This window comes from Photinus pyralis, unplaced genomic scaffold (genome assembly GCF_008802855.1).
Source record: "Photinus pyralis isolate 1611_PpyrPB1 unplaced genomic scaffold, Ppyr1.3 Ppyr1.4_LG6, whole genome shotgun sequence".
Lineage (NCBI taxonomy): Eukaryota > Metazoa > Arthropoda > Insecta > Coleoptera > Lampyridae > Photinus > Photinus pyralis.
Window position 1 is genome coordinate 28110317 of NW_022170663.1, and position 21114 is coordinate 28131430.

The window sequence follows — 21114 nt, forward strand, 5'->3', positions numbered from 1 at the left end:
TAGTATAAGGTATAAAACATAATATTTATTTATTCCCATATGACATAACCTCAGATTCCTTGAATTGTGTATAGCTTATAACATTTTCCCGGTATTTTCTTTGGCATACGTAATACCAGTAAAGTCGTTAGGTAATGTAGGTACGAGTGTAAATCCGAATTTGTTTTTATAGTGACAATTCAACTCATGTATAAAAAATCGCATAAGCCGCAGTGAAATTGTCACTTTGACAGCGGCAAAAGTTACCTGCAACTTTTCCAGCGACAAATGCACTAGTGGTTTTTTCACTTATTCATTTTCGAACCAATTATCGCATTATCCTTTCCCATATGACTAGTTTGACGTCTGTCAATAATTGATTAGTTTGGTGAATTTCTTGTTCGTTAAATTGTCCTGCCGAATTACACTCGAGGTTTGTATTTAAACCGAGTAAATTTGGGTTGTGGCAATTCAAATCTGTTTCCTTTTAGCAATTGGACTCGAAAAACTGTCAACCTAAAAATGCTCCACCTGCGGTGTCGCATTTTTATTAGTTGACAGTTTTTCTCGTCTAATTGCTAGGCAACAGATTTTCATTACCTAAACAACCCAAATTTACTCGGTAAAATACAAACCTCTTGTGCAATTATAAGTGACAATAGCTCGTTTGTATAAGAATGTCACGGCAACCTGTATTTAAGAAACGCAGTGAACGACAAGAGTATCGCAATATCAGAAAAAAAGTGGTGGACACGATAGAATTGTCAGTTTTAGAACATCCTCCGAGTACATCTACTTCATTTTCAAATAGCGGGTGATGAAAAATGGAGAACAGTTTCTACAATTGAAGAATTAAAGGAACTGAATAAAAAATTAAATTCGGCCGAGAATATGACTGAGGCAGTAAGTAAAACAGTATTAAATGAATGCTATTCTAATGTATAAATTTCAGATTAAGACACTACAACTGATTGGGGGGAAAGATTTATCCGACACTTGTAAAAGAGTGTTGGGTAAAATTCTTTCAAACGAAGTTGCTGTGGCAATGAACTGGTCGGGGCGCAATCAAAAAGAAGGCTTTGTCCATTTCTTAGATTAGGAAAGAGTATGGATACCGCGTATGCCATACAGCCCGTGTATGAATCGTGTTACCTTTTTAAACAAGTCCGCCATTTTATATGTGGCACATATGTCATTAAAGTAACATCGTTTTTTACGAGTTTTTGCGCTTAAATTGAGAGGAAATACACAAACAACAACTTAAAATCATGGTGAAATGTGCATATTGTGGATGCAAAAGCCGGAGTGAGAAGGAGGAACCGGGAATTTCATTTCAAACGTAAATATTGAAAATGTGCCTAATGCCGTTACCACGTATTTTCCTATTTTTCCTCATAAAGTTCTTTCTTTGAATATTCTTCTTTTAATATGTTAAAATTCATAGCTTAATGAGCGACTTGACTTAATTTCTTACAACAGGACCAATCCCATGCATTCAAATTTTGATAACAAACGTCTTCAAGGACGGAATTATTCAATAAACTCCATAGACGTAGTCATTAGCACTCCGCGTTTTTCAAAGAGAAAATTGGTACGGAAACGGCTTTACGTGAAAAATCAAACAGAAAGCAATGAAGATTCTTATTTTATCACAGTCTTTAGCTGGAGGGACAGTTAGTTTTGAAGGCATTTTCGAAAAAAGATGAGAGGAAGTTTCGTTTATACCCGTGTCTGATTAATAAATAGCGCAACGCACGAATTTCATTCGTATGTTCAACTTCAACGTGATTTATTAGCTATAATAGGTGCTTCTGCCACTATTCGCATTTACGGATGCTACGACACTGGCCAATGTCAATATGTGGCAGCTGGTAACACTACCGCTAGTGAATTATGCGTCCATATTCTTTCCTTGTCTAAGGTCCATTTGAATAACATTGTGAACTTAGTTCTTGGTAATTTCTTTTTCCTATCATACAAATTACATATCAAAAATGAGTGCCTGTCAAGCCACCTTTGGAATTTTTATTTACATGGGGAATAAGATTTAACTTCCAAAGACCTCTCAACAGCAACTCATTTTTGATCGATTGTTTTTGCAGTAAGTTGTATTTATAATACAAATTGTTGTTGTAGTCACTGTACGGAAAAACCCCTTGTGCAGAGACACAAATAAACAAGAAGTGGAAAATTCCATAAAAATTTGGCTACGTAATGCGAGTGATCGGGATGGTGGTCGCAACAAACGTATGAGAAGAACTGAATAAAAATTATGATGTTAATACTTGTTACCTAATGTGATATTTATTTTTATTTATTTAGAAAATTCTGTTGTTTTGTGCATATCTATGTATATATTTTTCGAATGCCAAATTTATGTTTTTATATGCGTAATATCCATAATGTGATATTTATTTTTGTTAATTTAGAAAATTCTGTTGTTTTGTGCATATGTATGTATATATTTATTGAATACTAAATTTATATTTTTATATGCGTAATTTCATATTTCAATTGAGCACGAGAAGGAGCGGCCATCGCTGGCCATGCATTTAATTTTTGGTGTGGAAGACCACTGGCCCAGTGTCAATAAAGTTAAGGCAACATGCAAATCAACCATCAGTTGGCCAACTGATGGCCAGACTGACATTTGTGCGCTGGCCCAGTGCCATTTGCCATTGCTGGCCCATTAAATTTAGTGCAGGGAGTACGTTACATTCCCAGTAATGGCCCTTAAATAAATGTTTGCTGGGTAGTTACACAAGCTGCCAACCGAAATCTGGTGAGATTACAGAAAAGGGAAAGAGAGCCAAGATGAGACGGATGGAATTTCTCGGAAAACCACGCGTTTACCATTTCAAACACCTGCAGTCCAGTTTTTTCCGACATGCGTGAAATGCAGGGAATGGTTTTTAGGGGTGTTAAGAGATCAAGTTACCGCGTCGCTTGGGGTAGTCAATAAATACGATTTAACATGTGTGTTCATGGTTTTTTTCTTGTAACCGGCTTAAGTGTAAAGTACGGCTTATCTTGACATATTTTGTTATACCTTAATCATTGGTGTGGTATTTGCTTTATTCAATTAATCCATAAATGTGTTTAACTTGAATGCAGATTGTAACCCTTTACTTATGTAGTTGCTGGATTCAATCACTTGTACCTCTAATGTGTAACCTTTGTTGGTATTGGCAATCATGTTTCATTGTCGGTAGGGCTGTCTCTGTATTGTACATATTTGCATGTGTCCCACTATTTGCGCATCGTGCTTTTTAGCCACTCTCAATTGTTTCATTGCATCCCATTATATGTGTTTATTTGGGCTGTCAGTAATCAAGAGGGAAGTGTGCTTGTTTAGAGGGGATCGAGTTATTCAAGTTTATACGGGGCTTGGTGAACCTAACACTAACATTTTCACTCGTTCCGAAACCCAACAACTTTAGCCCACGTCTACAGGCACCCCACTGGGCCTGGGTAATCCTACCGCCCGGCGAAGCATATTTAATATCTCTTAGTTTTGTGTTGTAATACCTGGGGAATGGCTCGATTCCATTTTGGTTATGTAGTATTTACCCCGGTTTCGAGAGGGCTCAAAAGTGCTGTACATTAGATGTTAGCTGTAGGCTTTGTTCATTATAGAACTACTCCGAATTAGGTTTTCCTGCAGTTTTCCTAATTCGTAAGGCCCTCTTAAGGCCCTCTGCAGGGGCGCCGTATTGGTATTGGTATTAGCTTCAATATAATCTTAATCAACCATTGCTTTTGGTGTTCCTTACCCATAAAATGCCCTCAGTGCCTGGTTAGAACTCAGTTACTACACAACGTAGGTGTCTTAGATGACGATCACGATCTTAGTGCAGATTCTCGTGGGAAATGTAAGCGATAATATTCAAATAGGTAGCCATGTTAGTTTGGCGTTCCCGCTACTACAGAATATGGTCAAATATTCCGGTGTGACTTGAAGTTGGCGTTAGCCGCCAAGATACTAGGAGGCTAAGATCGTTACAGTATAGTGCTTCTTCTGTTCTTTGCGCGGCTGAAATCGTTTAGTGGCCCCTACTATTATAGCCGTGGACTTTCCGCCAGGCTATTAGGTAACGCTGGACCTTAGTAGTAGGCTATGCGTTCCGCTGCTCCATTCCTTCTCTACTATTGGAGAGCCGGGTTGGAATGAATCAGTCAATAAATCAAACAATCAAAATACGTTTATTACAATTTATGGGTATAATACAATAATGGGGTTAGTGGTAAATGAACGCGGACTTGTGTCCTTCAGCCCTTGGTTAGTAGATGATTTATGATCTTTGTCTAGGCTAGCCAATTATGTGCAGCTATCAGCTCGTGTTCTTGGTGCGTTGCAGGTCGTCGTCATAGGGGTGAAGTTCGCGTTCCGTCTTGGACTGGTGATGGTAGTGGTTGCAGTTGGATTCCGGTTCGCGCGTCCTTATCTGAAAAGGAAGAAAAAGAAAGCAGTATAATTGTTTCTTTTTAGTATTTTGGTGTGGTTTACGTTACCAGATGGTGAAAGAGTCGCTGTCTAGGAGTTCCTCGGATTCCTGGAGTGGATCTTCGAGTGTAGTTGGGTTAGAGTAGATGAGGAAATTTGAATTTCTTTTTAGGTTTTCGGGGAAGGGGTCCTCCTGTGGCAGATTTATTACAAGGGATCTTTAGCATTTCTTTAATCTTTATCGCCGCGAGCGTGCTTATAAAGATCATGGCGTAGGCGTGGAACTCCCCAGACCCCATCTCTTCCTCACGGAACTGGTCTTTTCCACTCGTGCTGTTGCGTATTGCAACGGCTGCTGTGAGATGTCACCACATGCAGTCTAAACTATAAAGAGTCACCCCACGCAAGGGAAGCGTATGCAAATTGCAAAAGAAGTTTTTGGCCGACTAGCTGATAATGAAATACATTTTTTGACTGTGATATAAAAACGGAATTTTTCCAAGTCTAAAAAGGGTAAAGTTAGAGGTGTCGCTCCATAGAACTAACGCGTCCTTCGTGTTTTCTCTATACTCTGCTTACTTTATTATTGTACATAGCAGCCATTAATTACACTTTTTTAATTAAAGGCGACAGAACAAGTTTTTACAATAAATCTTTAAGTTCATCGTATAAAACTAATACCAATGCGCCCCCCATACCCCGAATAACATTGGAAAAAGCGCCCTTGAAGAAAGCGCCAATTCCTTCTTGTCTAAAAATCTTTATCCAACAGTCCGCAGTGTTTTTATACAAAAGATCGCCTTTAGCTCGCCCCGATTGCATCATCATTCGCCTTCTGACTGTGTCAAAAGGATACGACGTTATTCCAGCAAAGGTCGTAACCGCCTAACAAAGAACGTTACTTCCACTTGCACTACACATATTTAATCGTACCTGAGCAATACCAAAAGTTACCAAAAATGGGGTGGTTTTCGGATCAGGCAACATTCCCTTTGCGGTATCGAAACAACCGAAATACGTCGCACGATAGATAATGATCCCTTGAACAGATACCACAAAACCTCTATACATTCCTATTAAACCATCGCTCTTCATGGTCTTCATGAGGCAGTCCATAAGTCCGCTGTACAACCTAGTTTTGCCTCCTCCTACATCAGCGGCTAATCTATGAATTTATTCAAACATAAAACGACACTTTAATAGACGAACCTGGTTCTGGCATAATCGAGCGGATATACAAAACACAAAGATGTAGCTCCAGCCGCACCTCCCGACGCTAAATTCCCCATAAAATATCTCCAAAACTGAGTCTTTTTGTTAATGCCGCTCAAAAACATGTTCTGATAAATGTCCTTAAACGCAAAGTTGAGCGCCTGAGTTGGAAAGTACCGTACAACGTTTGCGAGGTTTCCACGCCAAAAACTAGTGAAACCTTGCTCCTTCGGTATGCGCAAAAAGCAGTCGACCATTCCTACAGAAATCATGATAGGCGCTATAAAGCGTACTTATTTCGAACCTTTGTATCGCTTGTCTTCGGGGATTTGTTTTGAGACTGCTTGCACTTGCAGCAGTAGTTTCACACGTTCGATCGGCGCCACGACAGTCTTGGATACGGCGGCCGAGATTCCTCCCGCGAGGAAATCTTTGAGAAATTTGTTAGTCTCGGCTGACATTTTGAATTTTTTAGAAGGATAATTTGGACTGACAAGTTCGTATTTTATCGTAAACGTCAATTATTTCACAAATTCAGACGGAATGAACATGAGAGTTGTTACTGTAGTAACGTCACCATGAGCTTGTATTATTTATCTCCACATTTTCCCAAATGAAAAAAGCGGATATGGTAGAACACTGTCCGTCCGTCCCTCGAACTATTTTTGACTGAAGAATGTAATGATCTTAGCCTCCTACTATCTTTGCGGTCTAACGCCACCTTCAAGTCACACCGGAATGATTGACCATATCCTGTAGTAGCGGGACCGCCAAACTAACATGGCTACCTATTTGAATATTCTCGCTTACATTTCCCGCGAGAATCTATCACTCGGGGGCCACTCCGAGTGCACTAAGATCGTGATCGTCATGTAGGACACCTACGTTGTGTAATAACTGGGTTCTCAGCAGGCACTGAGGGCGTTTTATGGGTAAGGAACACCAAAAGCAATGGTTGATTAAGATTATATTGAAGCTAATACCAATACCAATACGGCCCCTGCAGAGGGTCTTAAGTGGTTCTATACTACTCCGGCATTTGCCTTACGAATTAGAAAAACTGCAGGAAAACCTAATTTGGAGTAGTCCTATAATGAACAAAGCCTACAGCTAACATCTACTGTGCAGCACTTTTGAACCCTCTCGAAACCGGGGTAAATACTACATACACGCTATGAGTAACCAAAATGGAATCTAGCCATTCCCCAGGTATTACAACACATACATCAGACAAAACTAAGAGGTATTAAATATGCCTCGCCGGACGGTAGGATTACCCAGCCCCAGTGGGGTGCCTGTAGACGTGGCCTAAAGTTGTTGGGTTTCGGAACGCGTGAAAATGTTAGTTTCAAGGCTCGTATAAACTTGAATAACTCGATCCCCTCTCTCTTGACTACTCACAGCCCCATATAATCCAATATAAGTGAATGCAATGAAATAATCGAGAGTGACTAAAAAGCACACTACACAAATAAGTACGCATGCAAGTATTACAGCACAGATACAGCCCTACCGACAATGAAACAGTGATTGAATCCAGTAAGTACATAAGTAAAGGGTTACAATCTGCATTCAGGTTACACACTGTTGAAGCCGTTGAATAAATTTCAGTTTAAAATAGTTTATTTTCTTTTTGTAAGTATGCATACATTGATTTTAATTTTAGTTTGGGAAATTTTGGGTGATAACATTTTCAATTCAATAGTTTTGTTGTTGGTAAAGTTCTGTTGCGTGTGAGGTGTATCTATCTACAGCGTCGTCATTAAGAATTAATCGTTCACCTATCGGTCAAACAATTAAATACTAGCCATTCCGTTCTTTCCTTTACCTCGCCATATTCTCCTTGTAACAGAAGAAAAAAAGAAAAATAGCGATTGAACGACGACAGGTGAGTGCGATTTTTTTTCCTATTTCAATTAACTAAAACGCACACATTTATAGATTAATTGAATAAAGCAAATACCTCACCTGATATAAAAAGCAAAAGCACACAGCCATGATTAAGATATAACAAAATATTTCAAGATAAGCCGTACTTTACACTTAAGCCGGTTACCAGAAAAAGGCCATGGACTACCCCAAGCGACTCGGTAATTTGATCTCTTAAGGGGGCTAGGGATAGTGGATAGGCAACACACAATGGTCACTGAAATTTGAAATAAAAGTCGAAACTTTTGAGTAATTTTGAAAGCCCAAATATTAATTCTTTTCTAACTAGAGGTCTTATCGGAAATTGATAGAGATATAGAAAGTCATTAAATGTAGCGATTTATTTTTTTGATAAAATTATTTAAGTCGTGTATAAATGATAATCTTGAATTTACTAAGAACGCGAATACTGGCCTTAGTAAAAAAAATATTTAAAAAGTAAATCCGCACAATTTATTTAGTAACTAAGTGGATTAAAAAAATATATTACGAACTGCTTCATATTATGAAATAAAACGTAATTTTTACTCAAAAGTTTATATAAAAAAAATATAGCGACGGAAGAAATGCAATACCTTCCATACAATGACGATAGGCAACTCAGGTAGCACTTTTACCTGGAAAATATTAACACCTAATACCCATTATACTTATATACAATGGTTTATGACCCTTATTAGACCAGTAACAAAAGAATCTCAATGCCTTCCATTTATTCGTCTATTAGTACCAACGATAATTGACCGATAATTAAAAAAATATTGTACGTCAATAAATGTAATATTCAGGAGTAACAACGTTTTAATTTTTTAGACCCGTTTCATACATTTTTTTCATACATTTGATGTAGGTGTATTGTTACCTACTTATCAAAAAGCAATTTAATAATATCGATTACATAAAAATTATGTACAATTTGGACGATGTACCTATTATAGATAAACATAACGAATTGTTTGTTGTCGGCACCTTCTTGAATCTAGCAGCTCTGTTAAAAAACTGTTCATACAAAAATTGATAATCTTGTGTCTTACATACTTTAGGTGACAAATCTCAACGAAAATTTCAACCAGCAATTTTGTCCACCAATGAAATGCGGATTTCGTGTCACATTTCCATGGCAACCAAGGAATTTATCGTCAATTTTTTGATGTAAAAAGGTAATAATGTTTTGACCTAAAACGTCACTTTTTCGTTGAGGGTCACTATGGTGTGAAATTTTCTTACCGAATACCACAGTGCTTGAATAGAATTTTTTTCTTGCTCACGAATATTTTGCGAAAGTTCAAATATTTGTGAGCTCGAAAAGTTTCCGGAAATAGCAAGCATTACAAGTGATAACTTTTTATTTCAGCATGTCGTTAGTAAAAAATTGTCAAAGTCCTCGTGTGAGATCTTGTCGAAGCTACCACATTCCCTTCGTCGGTACTCGCATCCGACGTCCCGTGCATCTCCAATTTGCGTTTGAAGTTTTACTCCACCATCAGTAAGATCTTAGTGGGGGCCACCACATTCCCTTTCTCGGTACCCACTTCCGACGTCTCGCTCACCCGCAATTCGAGTTTAAAGTTTTTACTCACCATCAGTTTTCAGATTGTTTTCAAAATGGTGCCGTTGGAAAGATCTTGTAAACGGACACAATAACTGCGTGGCGAAAATTTGTTTTTTTCCTGGGTTAACCTCATTTTACAAGGCGCACGTCTGCGAGGGGTAGTTGACTTAGGAATTGGGTACCGACAAAGGGAATGTGTTAGCTTGCGATAAGATCTTTTTGATGGTGGCTAATACAATACTGATCTGCCACACAAAAATGCGCTGATCTCTCTTCGATCCCACACGAGGACTTTGATAATTTTTTAATCTACCTATGCTTTTGGTAATTCCACTGTAGGTTTGACGGCTAGCCAAATAAACTATTTTCGTAAACCATCAGGCGAATGGCGTGTTGGAATTGGAAAATTTCCGAAAATCTATTAAAACATTTTTTGTAATGAAAAATGAGTCATTTATTTTGTTGTAAATTAGATCAGAATTCAGATATATAATTTGATAAATGGGGGAAGGTTGAAAACGCAGGAAATACCGGGCTACATTGCGGAAGCCATGCGAAATATCGAAAACTGTTCATCTAATTGAAGAAAAATACCATTCTTACATCCGCGCACCTGTGAAAATCGTTATCATAATATAAGAAATCTATGGGGCCGTAGTTTGATCGGTTGTGATAATTGTTTAAATAAATTTGTGCTATGACCCACAAAAATTGAACACCAGTTTTTCTTGTTTCGGAAATTGTTCCCTTCATTACCCAAGTCCAAATCTCAAAAAGTCATTATTGTAAATCCCTATATAGGAAGTAAGTAGGAATGATATCTTAGAAAGTAATACATTAGTAATATTTTTATATAGGTATGTAGAGCTTTCAGCTTTGATTTCCTATTCTATATTCAAAGGTTTCCAGTATTAGTAAAACTATAAAACATCAGGAGAAAGTTAAAATTCCATAAATCAGTTACTTTTGTTGAATAGCCGATAATGAGGGTCTGGAATCTGGTTTTATTGTAGGAAGATGAGGTCATTTGCAGGTAGCTTACTTATGCCTGGTGAAACTTGTCGAATTGCACGATTGGTTGCCTATATAATTATTTGCGTAGGCGCAGCTTAAATTTTGAATGGCCTGTCCCTAGCCGCCTTAACACCCCTAACAACCACTCGAAATCGAAAATCGCCCATTCCCTACATTTCACGCATTTCTAGGAAAAAAAACTGGAGTGCAGGTGTTTGAAATGGTAAACACATGTGGTGAAGGTGGTATGGGAAACTGTATTCCATTAGAACAATTTAATATTTTAAATGTTCCTTCAAGTAATTCCGTGAGCGTTATTAACAATGATGTAATGTGTAATGAAGAAGTTAGTGACACTAAAAATTGTGATCATGATTATGAGATCTTACAAGGCCAGGCTATAATGAAACTTACTGAATATTCACAAGAAGTTGTAACTTATATCAGTGGCTTTGTCAGCTATAAATTAAGTACTTATAATTGTTTAAAATGTGAAACTTGTATTAATAATTTAATAGGCGAAAAAAAATTTTAATTATGGACTAACTACCTTTAAAGACAAAGGTGGATTAACGTATCCAAGTACAGACACTATAAAGCTTTGTATGTACACTGAAAAGGTGATCAAATCACTGTGTGGTGCAAAAATTAACAAATTGTTAGTATTAAGTAAGAGGCCGCTTGACATGGAGCAATACAACGCGCAAGAACTTGCAGAAAGAAATTGCAAGGTCAAATCCTTGCATGCAGCATTGCATGGTATTTGACATGGTGCAATTCTATTTCAATTGCCACATGTCTGCCAACAGAAGAATCATATGGATTTGTCAACAAAGTTGTTAACCTCAAATGAAAATTAAATTTTGATTGCTTGAAGAAACATGAAAATTACAAGAATAAATAAGATTAGTAAAAACAAGTAATGAGTGCGTCTCTCAGCATCACAGTTGCCGCCGCTGTATTTTACTAGGTTGGTGCCACAAAAACAACTAGATTTATCCCTAGAATTGCACGATTCATGCAAGAAAAATAGCACCGGTCCTATAAAAATTGCATGCAAGTCTCTTGCAGCAATTGATCAGCTGGCTTTGAACTGCGCATGCCTTTCGCAATTTTTCTTGCAACTTGCATGCAATTGCAATTTTTATTGCTCCATGTCATGCGGGCTTAATGAGTTATTTTGTTTGTAATCCTTTGTTCACGTCAAGTCCTTGTGAGTACAATCACAATTACCAATTGGCAAAATCTGTAGCCAATGTGTATTTGAACTTAAGAATAAGGTATATAACCAAGATGAAAACACAACAAGAGACTTGTATATTTCTATATTTTTTATGACCCTTTTGTAATCATTTTGTGGACGCCTATGGTTAACAGGAAATCAAATTCGCCATTTGACACCACTTTTGCTTGATGTATTAAACTATAACAAGCACTCCTTCCTCTGGCTTCTTTATTCAAAGATTGTTACCATTTGTTTATTTTTATTTTTTTATTAATAAAACAATGTTACAACCAAATAATTTACTGGTGGCAGAACAAATTCTGTTAACTCAAGAAAGTAAGTGATGTCTGGTTGCCCTAGGCTCTCGCCTTGTATTTGATTTTTAACACATTTATGTATAACATAACATTGTTAGGTATGAATGTAGTCAATGGAGATAATGATACACTACTCATTAAAATCGAACCAAAACAAGAAGAAGAAATCAATTCCATTCTTCAGGGACACATTTCAGTAACTAACGAAGTTTCGGTGACAATAAAGGACGAAATTACCATTAGTACACCTTGTTCTAAATCTGTTTATAATGAACAAGTACAGCAACACTCTGACTTTCAACGTCACCTTTTAACTCCGTGCAAAACAGTGTCGAAGGATTTTAAATGTGCTCATTGTGATTACAAGACAAACAAGAAATATTCCTTTAACAAACACCTTTTAATACATAAACTTTCTAAAGATTTGAAATGTGATCATTGTGATTATAAGACAAATTTTAAATCCCACCTTAAACGGCACTTTTTAACACATAAAGTTTATAGCTCGGTTTCTAAGGATTTTAAATGTGCAAATTGTGATTATGGGACAAATAATAAAGGCAACTTTAAACAACATCTTCTAAAACACAAAGTGTGTAAAGTTTTTAGCTGTGCTGATTGTGGTTATGGGACTAATGTTAAAAGTAACATCAAACAACATCTTTTAAATCATAAAATTTCTAAAGATTTTAAATGTGCTGCTTGTGGTTATGGAACAAATGCTAAATACAACTTCATACGACACAGGTTGATACATAAAGTTTCTAAGGATTTTAAATGTGCTAGTTGTAATTACGAAACAAATGATAAATACTACTTCAAACAACATCTTTTGAAACATAAAGCTTCTATGGATTTTAAATGTGGTAATTGTGATTATGAGACAAACAATAAAACTAACTTTAACCACCACCTTTCAACGCATAAAGTTTCTAAGGCTTTTAAATGTGCTCATTGTGATTATGATACAAATTTTAAATCCCATCTTAAACGACACCTCAAACGGCACCTTTTAACACATACAGGTTCTAAGGATATTAAATGTGTTATTTGTAATTATGAGACAAACGATAAATTTAACTGGAACAGACACCTTTTAACACATAGAGTTTCTAAGGATTTTAAATGTGCCAACTGTGATTATGCGACAAATCATAAAGGCAACTTCGCACAACACCTTTTAACACATAAAGTTTCTAAGGATTTTAAGTGTGATACTTGTGATTATGGGACAAATGTTAAACGCTACTTCAAACGACATTTTTTAAAACATAAAGAGTCTAAGGATTTTAAATGTGCTAATTGTGATTATGAAACAAATGATAAACGCTACTTCAAACAACATCTTTTGAAACATAAAGCTTCTAAGGATTTTAAATGTGCTCATTGTGATTATGATACAAATTTTAAATCCCATCTTAAACAACACCTCAAACGGCGCCTTTTAACACATAGTTAAGGATATTAAATGTTAAATGCAACTTAAAATGACATATTTTATTGTTATTTATGTATTAAGGGCATACTATAGTAGTGTTGTTTATATTCTCGAGGGTGACGAGTTAAAATGCTCGAGAATTTGACTCCCTCGCCCCTGAAGCGGCTTCAGTTCGTAAATATTCCTGGAGAAATAATAGCTATCATTATTGACTTGTGATATAATTTACTATTTTAAAACAAATAAACATCTGGCTGTCATATTAATTAGTTTGTATTGTTGCTTTGGCTTATAACATAAATCTCTTACACTTCTTAAACTGTTACCGGCACCAGCACTTGACGTATCCCATGTCTTCTGTATAAAGCCAGTTGGACAAGAAATATTATTATACAAATTGAGAACTTTTTCTTAATCTGAACACATCACACACAAACGAAAATAAAAATAGGGAAGCCAAAGCAATTATCTCAATGGCAGCAATATTCAAATTAGCGAGATCTTTATTTGTTTTAAGAAGTTATTTTGGTTGCATAAAATTAGGCGCCCTTCAGAAGCGATTTTGTCATTTAAAAGTAGACATGTCTACTTCTTAATAAATAGCACTGTATATGTGGGTATTGGGTAATCCACGGAAATCCCAATATTGACCCAACATTTGTAATGATATGAAATGGGAATAAACTTATTAATCAATGGTATAGATTAGGAATTCGTGATCGGTAAAATTATCATAAAACTTATTTCAGTTTGTTCACGATTTTAGCAATCGTCAATCACATAATCATAAGTGAAAGTAAAGGCGAATTTACACGAGGACAGTAACTAAAGCAAGTTACTTTATTTAGCGACTGGCTGCGTGTAAACGTCCGATTTAGTACTTGAGACAGTAGGAAATTTAGTGGAAATTTTAGTCCAGTAGATAGAAGAGTATTCTATTTACTAAAGCCAGTAGGTACTCCCACCACATCATTTCTTTACTAAATCATGCACTTAGCACATGTAAACAGCTTTTCTTTAGTAACAAGTCATTGTTGAAATTGAAATTACGTATATATTTACAAAATGTCCACTTTGGCACGTTGGAACGAAGATACTACATTAAAATTCGTGCAGGAGTACAGGGTTAGAGAATGCTTGTGGAATACAAAGGCGGTAATATATAAAAATAGAAATGCTCGCGAAGCAGCATTCCGAGAACTTGAAGAGGTAATGGGAATAGAGGGTTTCGGTGTTAGCGAAATCAAAAACAAAATAAAGGCTTTGCGATCTACATATTCCCAATAATTAAAAAAAATCAAAGATTCTAAGAAATCGGGAACTAGTGCAGACAGCGTGTATACACCTCACGTAAAGTGGTTCCAAGAAATGCACGCATTTCTACATTGTCTGGATAATAAAAGACCTACGCAAGATAATTTAGCGGTAAGTACATTTCTATACATAATTACAGTATTTTATAAGTGTTAACATATGTTCGTCAATACATATCTATTAATATTCAATATATCATCCGTTCTTGCCACGGAACAGCACCTTCTCCCACAAAATAATCACACAGCATGTCTCTTATCTGTCGTGCATATCTAGAAGAATGATTGCTTGTGCCTCCGGAGGTGGATCGAGGGATATTGGTACTATCATTTCTCCACGACCCTTGTGTAAAGCAACCATTGTCGATATCCTCCTCGTCTATAGATCCCCTGGGCATATAATTGCTTGCAGACGTTGTTCTTAACCAGTTATGGAGCGCACAACAAGTTCTAATGATTTTGTCTACAGTTGATGGTAAACATGACATGGGTTTTTCAAACACTCGAAATCTGCTCACAAGGATACCAAATGCATTTTCAACTATACGCCGCGCTCTAGACAGACGATAGTTAAAAATTTTTTGACCTTTGGTAAGCGATATCCGTGAATACGGTTTCATGAGATATTTTTTTAAAGGGAAAGCATCGTCTCCCACTATAAACCCATCGGCTGGCAATAAATCATTTTCCAAAGCGTCGTATAATAATGAATTGAGAAAAACCCCTCCATCTGATTGTCTTCCATTACATCCAATATTGATGTAGGTGAAACAATAATTGTAATCCACAACGGCCATCATAATAATGCTGTTAGTTCCCTTGTAATTAAAATAGTCGCTACCACAGTTAGCTGGTGCCCGTATATTGAAATGTTTCCCATCGATTGCCCCATAGCATCGTGGAAAATTCCATCGTTGACGAAAACCATTTTCAATTATTTGCCATTGTGTGTGGTTTTCTGGTACCTAGAAAAAAAATTATCCAACAATATTCTACGTAATCTCTTATTAATTTTATTAATTGCGTTATGGTTTTAAGATTGCAACTTCAACGCCAAATGAGACCTCGGACGCTAGTGATCAGGATTCTCCTTCCGGAAATGCTCAAGATGGGGAAGCAAAAATAATGGCAAGTGGATGCCAGAGTCACCCACAAAGCATCGCTGCTTTTGAACTTCCAAAAAGTAAAAAAAGGAAATCTAATATAGAACAAGTTTCTTCAGCAATTCATGATCTGAAAAAAATTGCAAAAGATGTGAATAAAGAACCTCTGGTGGAAAACGAATTTCTGGTTTTTGGTAAATGTGTAGCAGCACAGTTAATGAAATTAAGCACAGCTAGTGCTTTATTGGCCCAAGAAAAAATTCAATCAGTTCTAACACATTTTAGAATCCAAGAACTTGAAAAAATGTCTGGCACACCTTTGCGTCCTGTTCAATCACTTCATAGTTCTTTGTCTACAACGCCGATAGCATCACCATCGCCTTCATATTCAGACACGCATGAATTCCAACCATCAACATCATTTTCTTCACATCAATTTGGAGAACCAGGCAAAGATCATAATACAATGATCTTTGAACCAGGTATTAATAGTTACAGTGATATTGTGGCACAGGCGATATCAGCTATTCAGTATAATCCCTAACTTTTTGTACCTTCATACACATATCATATATTGTACATCGTATGTACATCGTATTGTATCATACATACTTGTAACAATAAAAATATAAAATAATACTTACCTTAATGTATTCCTTCAGTGCGACATATATTGCGTCACATACTTTGGGAATAAATTTTGAAATGGCTGGTCGGGAAACTCGAAACTACCTTTGTAAAGTTCTAAAACTATTTCCGGTTGCTAAATACGTCAATGTGATTTCTAGCTTTATCTTTGCCGGAATTGCATCTCTCATAATTGTATCACATGTTGTGATAAAAGGACTAATCTTGGCTAACAATATGTCAAATGCTTCCTTAGACATTCTCATGCAATTTCGGTATTCTCCTAAATCTTCCTCAGATAATTCTTTCAGCAGCATAGAAGAAAATCCATAGGTGCTTCGACGAGCTATCCATTTCCTAACCCACATACGCCTTTTTTTGTTTTGTTCGCGTCTTATTAGATCAATAATTTCGTCACATAGTACTATAATGCACTGGTTTACTGCGACACGAAGACCTACACTTTCAGTTGCTGCCATTTTAAATTAGTTACTAAATGAAATGTGACCTAAACTAGTGTAGACAAATACTAAATGCGTATGTGCTAAAAATTAGTAACTTGCTTTAGTCACTTGCTTTAGTTACTGTCCCCGTGTAAATTCGCCTTAAGGAGTACGTGATTTCGCAATCCTAAAGCGCCTACTACAGCAATCAAATCGATCATTCCGTTGTCTTTGAGGCGGAAATTTTCATTATGAGATAATTTAAAACAAGTTGTAATGCCGATCAGAATTTAATTAGCGAAGTTTTAAATTACCTATCTCATGAGCAATCTAACTCGACATAGACTAGAGCAGAAAAAGCTTTTAGGGAAAATTTGAAGTCTCTAGCTATTGTAATTGCTGAGATCTCAGTCGGCCATAACGAATATAATGGCGTGTTTTTTTCAAAAATGCGCTAAGAATACAAATGTTTTCTTGGAGCGCAATTCAATTTAAATTGCGCGCCTCGTTGTTAAGACCAACCTATTTAACTCGTAACCGGATGCGCAGTAACCTTTGGCGAATGGCGTAACAAGTAACAAACATCAAAGTGCCCTGTGCCGACACAAAAAAGTGTAGTGTGTGCTTTGTGTGTAGACTGTGAAATTTGTCTTATTCAACACTCAGGTAGGAAAATCTCCCAGTATTCTCCCTCCTGTATTATTTAATACCAAAATAGATTTTTGATAAACCAAAACCTGAACAATTTTTTAACATGTTTATCCAGTTATTGTTATTAGGTATGGATGGCAATAATGACACACCGCTCATTAAAATCGAACCAATACGAGAAGAAGAAATCCATTCCTTTCTTCAGGAACAGCACATTTCAGTAAGGAACGAAATTTTGGTGACAGTAAAGGACGAAATTACTATTGGTACTAAATCTCCTTATAACGAAGAAGTACAGCAACACTCTGACTTTCAGTATCACCTTTTATCTCGGTGTAAAACAGCATCTAACGATTTTAAATGTGCTCATTGTGATTATGGGACAAACAAGAAATATTCCTTTAACCAACACCTTTTAACACATAAGCTGTCTAAAGATTTGAAATGTGCTCATTGTGATTATGAAACAAATTCTAAATCCCATATTAAACGGCACCTTTTAACTCATACTGGTTCTAAGGATCTTAAATGTGGTATTTGTAAATATGAGACCAACAATAAATCTTATTGGAACAAACACCTTCTAACACATAAAGTTTCTAAGGATTTTAAATGTGCTAATTGTGATTATGGGACAAATAATAAAGGCAACTTTAAACAACATCTTCTAAAACATAAAGTTTCTAAAGATTTTAAATGTGCTGATTGTGATTATGGGACAAATGATAACCGTTGCTTCAAACAACATCTTTTAAATCATACAATTTCTAAGGTTTTTAAATGTGCTGATTGTGATTATGGGACAAATGCTAAACGCAACTTCATACGACATCTTTTAAAACATAAAGTTTCAAAGGATTTGAAATGTGTTGTTTGTGATTTTGAGACAAACGATAAATACTACTTCAAACAACATCTTTTGAAACATAATGTTTCTATGGATTTGTGGAAATGTGGTAGTTGTGATTATGTGACAAATACTCAATCTTGTCTGAAACAACACCTTTTAAAACATAATGTTTCTTATGATTTTAAATGTGGTCATTGTGATTATGAGACAAATGTTAAAACCCATCTTAAACGACACCTTGTAACACATAAAGTTTCTAAGGATCTTAAATGTGCTAATTGTAATTATAAGACAAATTTTAAAACCCATCTTAAGCAGCACCTTTTAACACATAAAGTTTCTAAGGATTTTAAGTGTGATACTTGTGATTATGGGACAAATGTTAAACGGTACTTCAAACGACATTTTTTAAAACATAAAGAGTCTAAGGATTTAAAATGTGCTAATTGTGATTATGAAACAAATGATAAACAATACTTCAAACAACATCTTTTGAAACATAAAATTTCTAAAGATTTTAAATGTGCTACTTGTAATTATGGGACTAATGTTAAACGGGACTTCAAACGACATTTTTTAAAGCATATAGGGTCTAAGAATTTTAAGTGTGCTAAATGTGACTATGAGACAAATGATAAACAATGCTTCAAACAACATCTTTTGCAACATCCGATTTCTAAGGATTTTAAATGTGCTGATTGTGGTTATGGGACAAATGTTAAAGGCAACTTAAAACGACATCTTTTAAAACATAAAGTTTCTAAGGATTTTAAATGTGCTAAATGTGATTATGAGACAAATGTTAAAGAATGCTTCAAACTACATATTTTAAATCATAAAGTTTCTATAGATTTTAAATGTGCTGATTGTGATTATGGGACAAATAATAAATACCTGTTGAAACGACATCTTTTAAAACATAAACTTTCTAAGGATTTTAAATGTGCCAATTGTGATTATGGGACAAATATTAAAACCCATTTTAAACAGCACGTTTTGAAACATAAAAGTGTCTAAGTTTTAAGTGTGCTAATTGTGATTTTGAGATAAATAATTATGTTCTTTTCAATTTTGACCTCCATCTTGTAGAGAACACCTAAAGATGATGTTAAGTCGAAACACGTAGTGTCTGTCCTTTTTTTTACACTTCATGTACCTAATTATATTGTTTTGAGTCCGTTTGTTCTAACTTTATAAACTCTCTTCCCATTTCGAGTACAGAATGAACTTCATACCAAATCATTTGGATTGATTAGCGACTTCAATTCTTCGTGTACTAATCTGCCTTTTTTTAGTGTAATTAACTTTTACATCACAACTGCAATATACAAAAATTACAATCAGAGGAAATAACTTGAATTTGAATACCTAATTTAAATTTGACGTTAATTTAATACAACATTTGATACGCCAAAATGGTCAGCTCACTATAGATTTCAAAGGGACTGCACTTCTTTTCCATTTGTAAATAATAGGTAACATTTCGAAGTCTCTTACGTAAAGTACGTGAAATACATTTTTCATTAGCTGGACCTTCTACAATCCAGAAGGTATCTGAAGGTCTAGGATACGGTACATAACCTTCAACTAGATATTTCGGGATTAATGCCGCAATAGATTTTTATCCCTTCGGCATCTACCTCTGCACAGGCGAAAAATGTGTTAATGTTACCTCTTGCTCCAGATTTCTCCCCAATATTTACCCTCTGTGAACAATGATTCGGAATTTTCTTCGCCTAGGTTCTTTTATCAGATGAGTATTTCTTTGGCTTTAAATGCATTCTGTCTAAATTTGTAGGAACTCTAGTCGGCATTTTCATTCATTTTACACTTTTAAGTGATTGCAACCTACCTTTCGCACCGTAGGGAATCCGGCCATTGTTCAGTGAGAGGTTTGTATTACTATCTGGTGTTCCGAGTTCGTGTTTTTCCCGCTTTTTGTTAGCGCGGGAGCTGTCGACTTGGGTAGTGTAGATCACAACTTATGCTCATATGTCTATGGTAAGGGTAACCGATAATATCAAATATATGAAAAGTTTCAGAGCCAAATATTAGGAGGTACTATATAGGTGCGTTGGTTTATACGTTCCGATGACTCTTTTTGCACAAAGCGCTCGTTTATTGGTATACCAGAAAAAACGTTAACTCGGTACTCAACTGTTTCATTACTTTGATTGCAAAATGATGCATTTATAGTAATTTGAAAGGGTATACCACATGTACCTATAATAATAAAAATGAAGTGGAAATAAATAGAATTAAACTGCAGATTGAAAATCATTGATTTGTAAATTATGACAACGGATTATTTTTCATCAACTGAATATCCGAATCCATCATATCCTTAACTAATTCCTCAAACTTAATCTTCACTTGCCACCCCAATTCCCGTTGGGCTTTGCTAGAATCTCCAAGCAGTAGGTCCTGAAACAGAAGAGTTAGTGAAAATGACACAAGACTTCCAATCTTTCCTTTCGTACCACTTCAGTAGGTCGGAAATACTTCGCGTCCACTTTAACACGGATTATTCCCGTATCCTTCTCCTTTCCAATTTCGTTTAAGCCTTCGCCTTCCCAAACGATTTCTTTCCCAATGTAGCGAAAGACGGTTTCCACAAATTCCCGCACGCTGCGAGTTTGTCCGGACGCAATCACGTAATCCTTGGGAGCGTCCTGCTGGAGCATCAACCACATTACCTACGAAAAAGCTGATCATAGTGAAAACGCAGGTGAATACCGACTTCTACGTAGTCCTTCGCGTGGCCCCAGTCTCTCTTCGAGTCCAAATTTCCTAGAACGACGTACTCTGAGAGACCCAAATGGATTTTGGCAACTTCCCTCGTAATTTTTCTGGTAACAAATGTCTCACCGCGCCGCGGACTTTCATGGTTAAACAAAATTCCATTACAAGCGTACATATCGTAAGCCTCCCGGTAGTTGATGACAATCCAATAGGCATACAACTTAGCGCAAGCTATTAATAAGAGGCTGTACGGCGAAGTGCATTCTAGACCGTAA

The 21114-nt window shown here is 36.1% G+C and overlaps 4 protein-coding genes and 1 long non-coding RNA gene across 5 annotated transcripts in view; 3 read left to right on the forward strand and 2 right to left on the reverse strand.

The window, feature by feature from the left end:
- The first annotated feature begins 525 nt into the window (after positions 1–525).
- On the forward strand, positions 526–2471 carry LOC116174475. The gene is made up of 4 exons (XM_031492407.1): positions 526–882; positions 932–1060; positions 1901–1934; positions 2116–2471. Exons 1-4 carry the CDS (start codon positions 871–873, stop codon positions 2244–2246), a joined length of 306 nt encoding a protein of 101 aa, XP_031348267.1. The 5' UTR covers positions 526–870; the 3' UTR covers positions 2247–2471.
- Positions 2472–5024: 2553 nt separating this feature from the next.
- On the reverse strand, positions 5025–6218 carry LOC116173854 (ADP,ATP carrier protein 1-like). The gene is made up of 4 exons (XM_031491573.1): positions 5940–6218; positions 5633–5894; positions 5357–5588; positions 5025–5308 (listed from the first exon to the last, which is right to left on the reverse strand). Exons 1-4 carry the CDS (start codon positions 6094–6096, stop codon positions 5066–5068), a joined length of 894 nt encoding a protein of 297 aa, XP_031347433.1. The 5' UTR covers positions 6097–6218; the 3' UTR covers positions 5025–5065.
- Positions 6219–11534: 5316 nt separating this feature from the next.
- LOC116174941 (gastrula zinc finger protein XlCGF46.1-like) lies at positions 11535–13996 on the forward strand. Its single transcript, XM_031492982.1, has 2 exons — positions 11535–11691; positions 11771–13996. The coding sequence occupies exons 1-2, from the start codon at positions 11637–11639 to the stop codon at positions 13129–13131; spliced, it is 1416 nt and encodes a 471-aa protein (XP_031348842.1). The 5' UTR covers positions 11535–11636; the 3' UTR covers positions 13132–13996.
- Positions 13997–17144: 3148 nt separating this feature from the next.
- LOC116174424 lies at positions 17145–17431 on the forward strand. The gene is made up of 2 exons (XR_004146127.1): positions 17145–17262; positions 17376–17431. It is a non-coding gene; the product is annotated as an uncharacterized LOC116174424 (long non-coding RNA).
- A 2930-nt stretch (positions 17432–20361) lies between these two features.
- LOC116174574 (GDP-mannose 4,6 dehydratase-like) overlaps positions 20362–21114 on the reverse strand; it is a 52965-nt gene continuing 52212 nt past the window's right edge. Inside the window, exons 5-7 of the mRNA XM_031492511.1 lie at positions 20838–21103; positions 20578–20793; positions 20362–20521 (exon numbers count right to left, since the gene is read on the reverse strand). Coding sequence (XP_031348371.1) covers positions 20390–20521; positions 20578–20793; positions 20838–21103 — 614 coding nt within the window. The 3' untranslated portion in view covers positions 20362–20389. The remainder of the gene's footprint in view (positions 20522–20577; positions 20794–20837; positions 21104–21114) is intronic.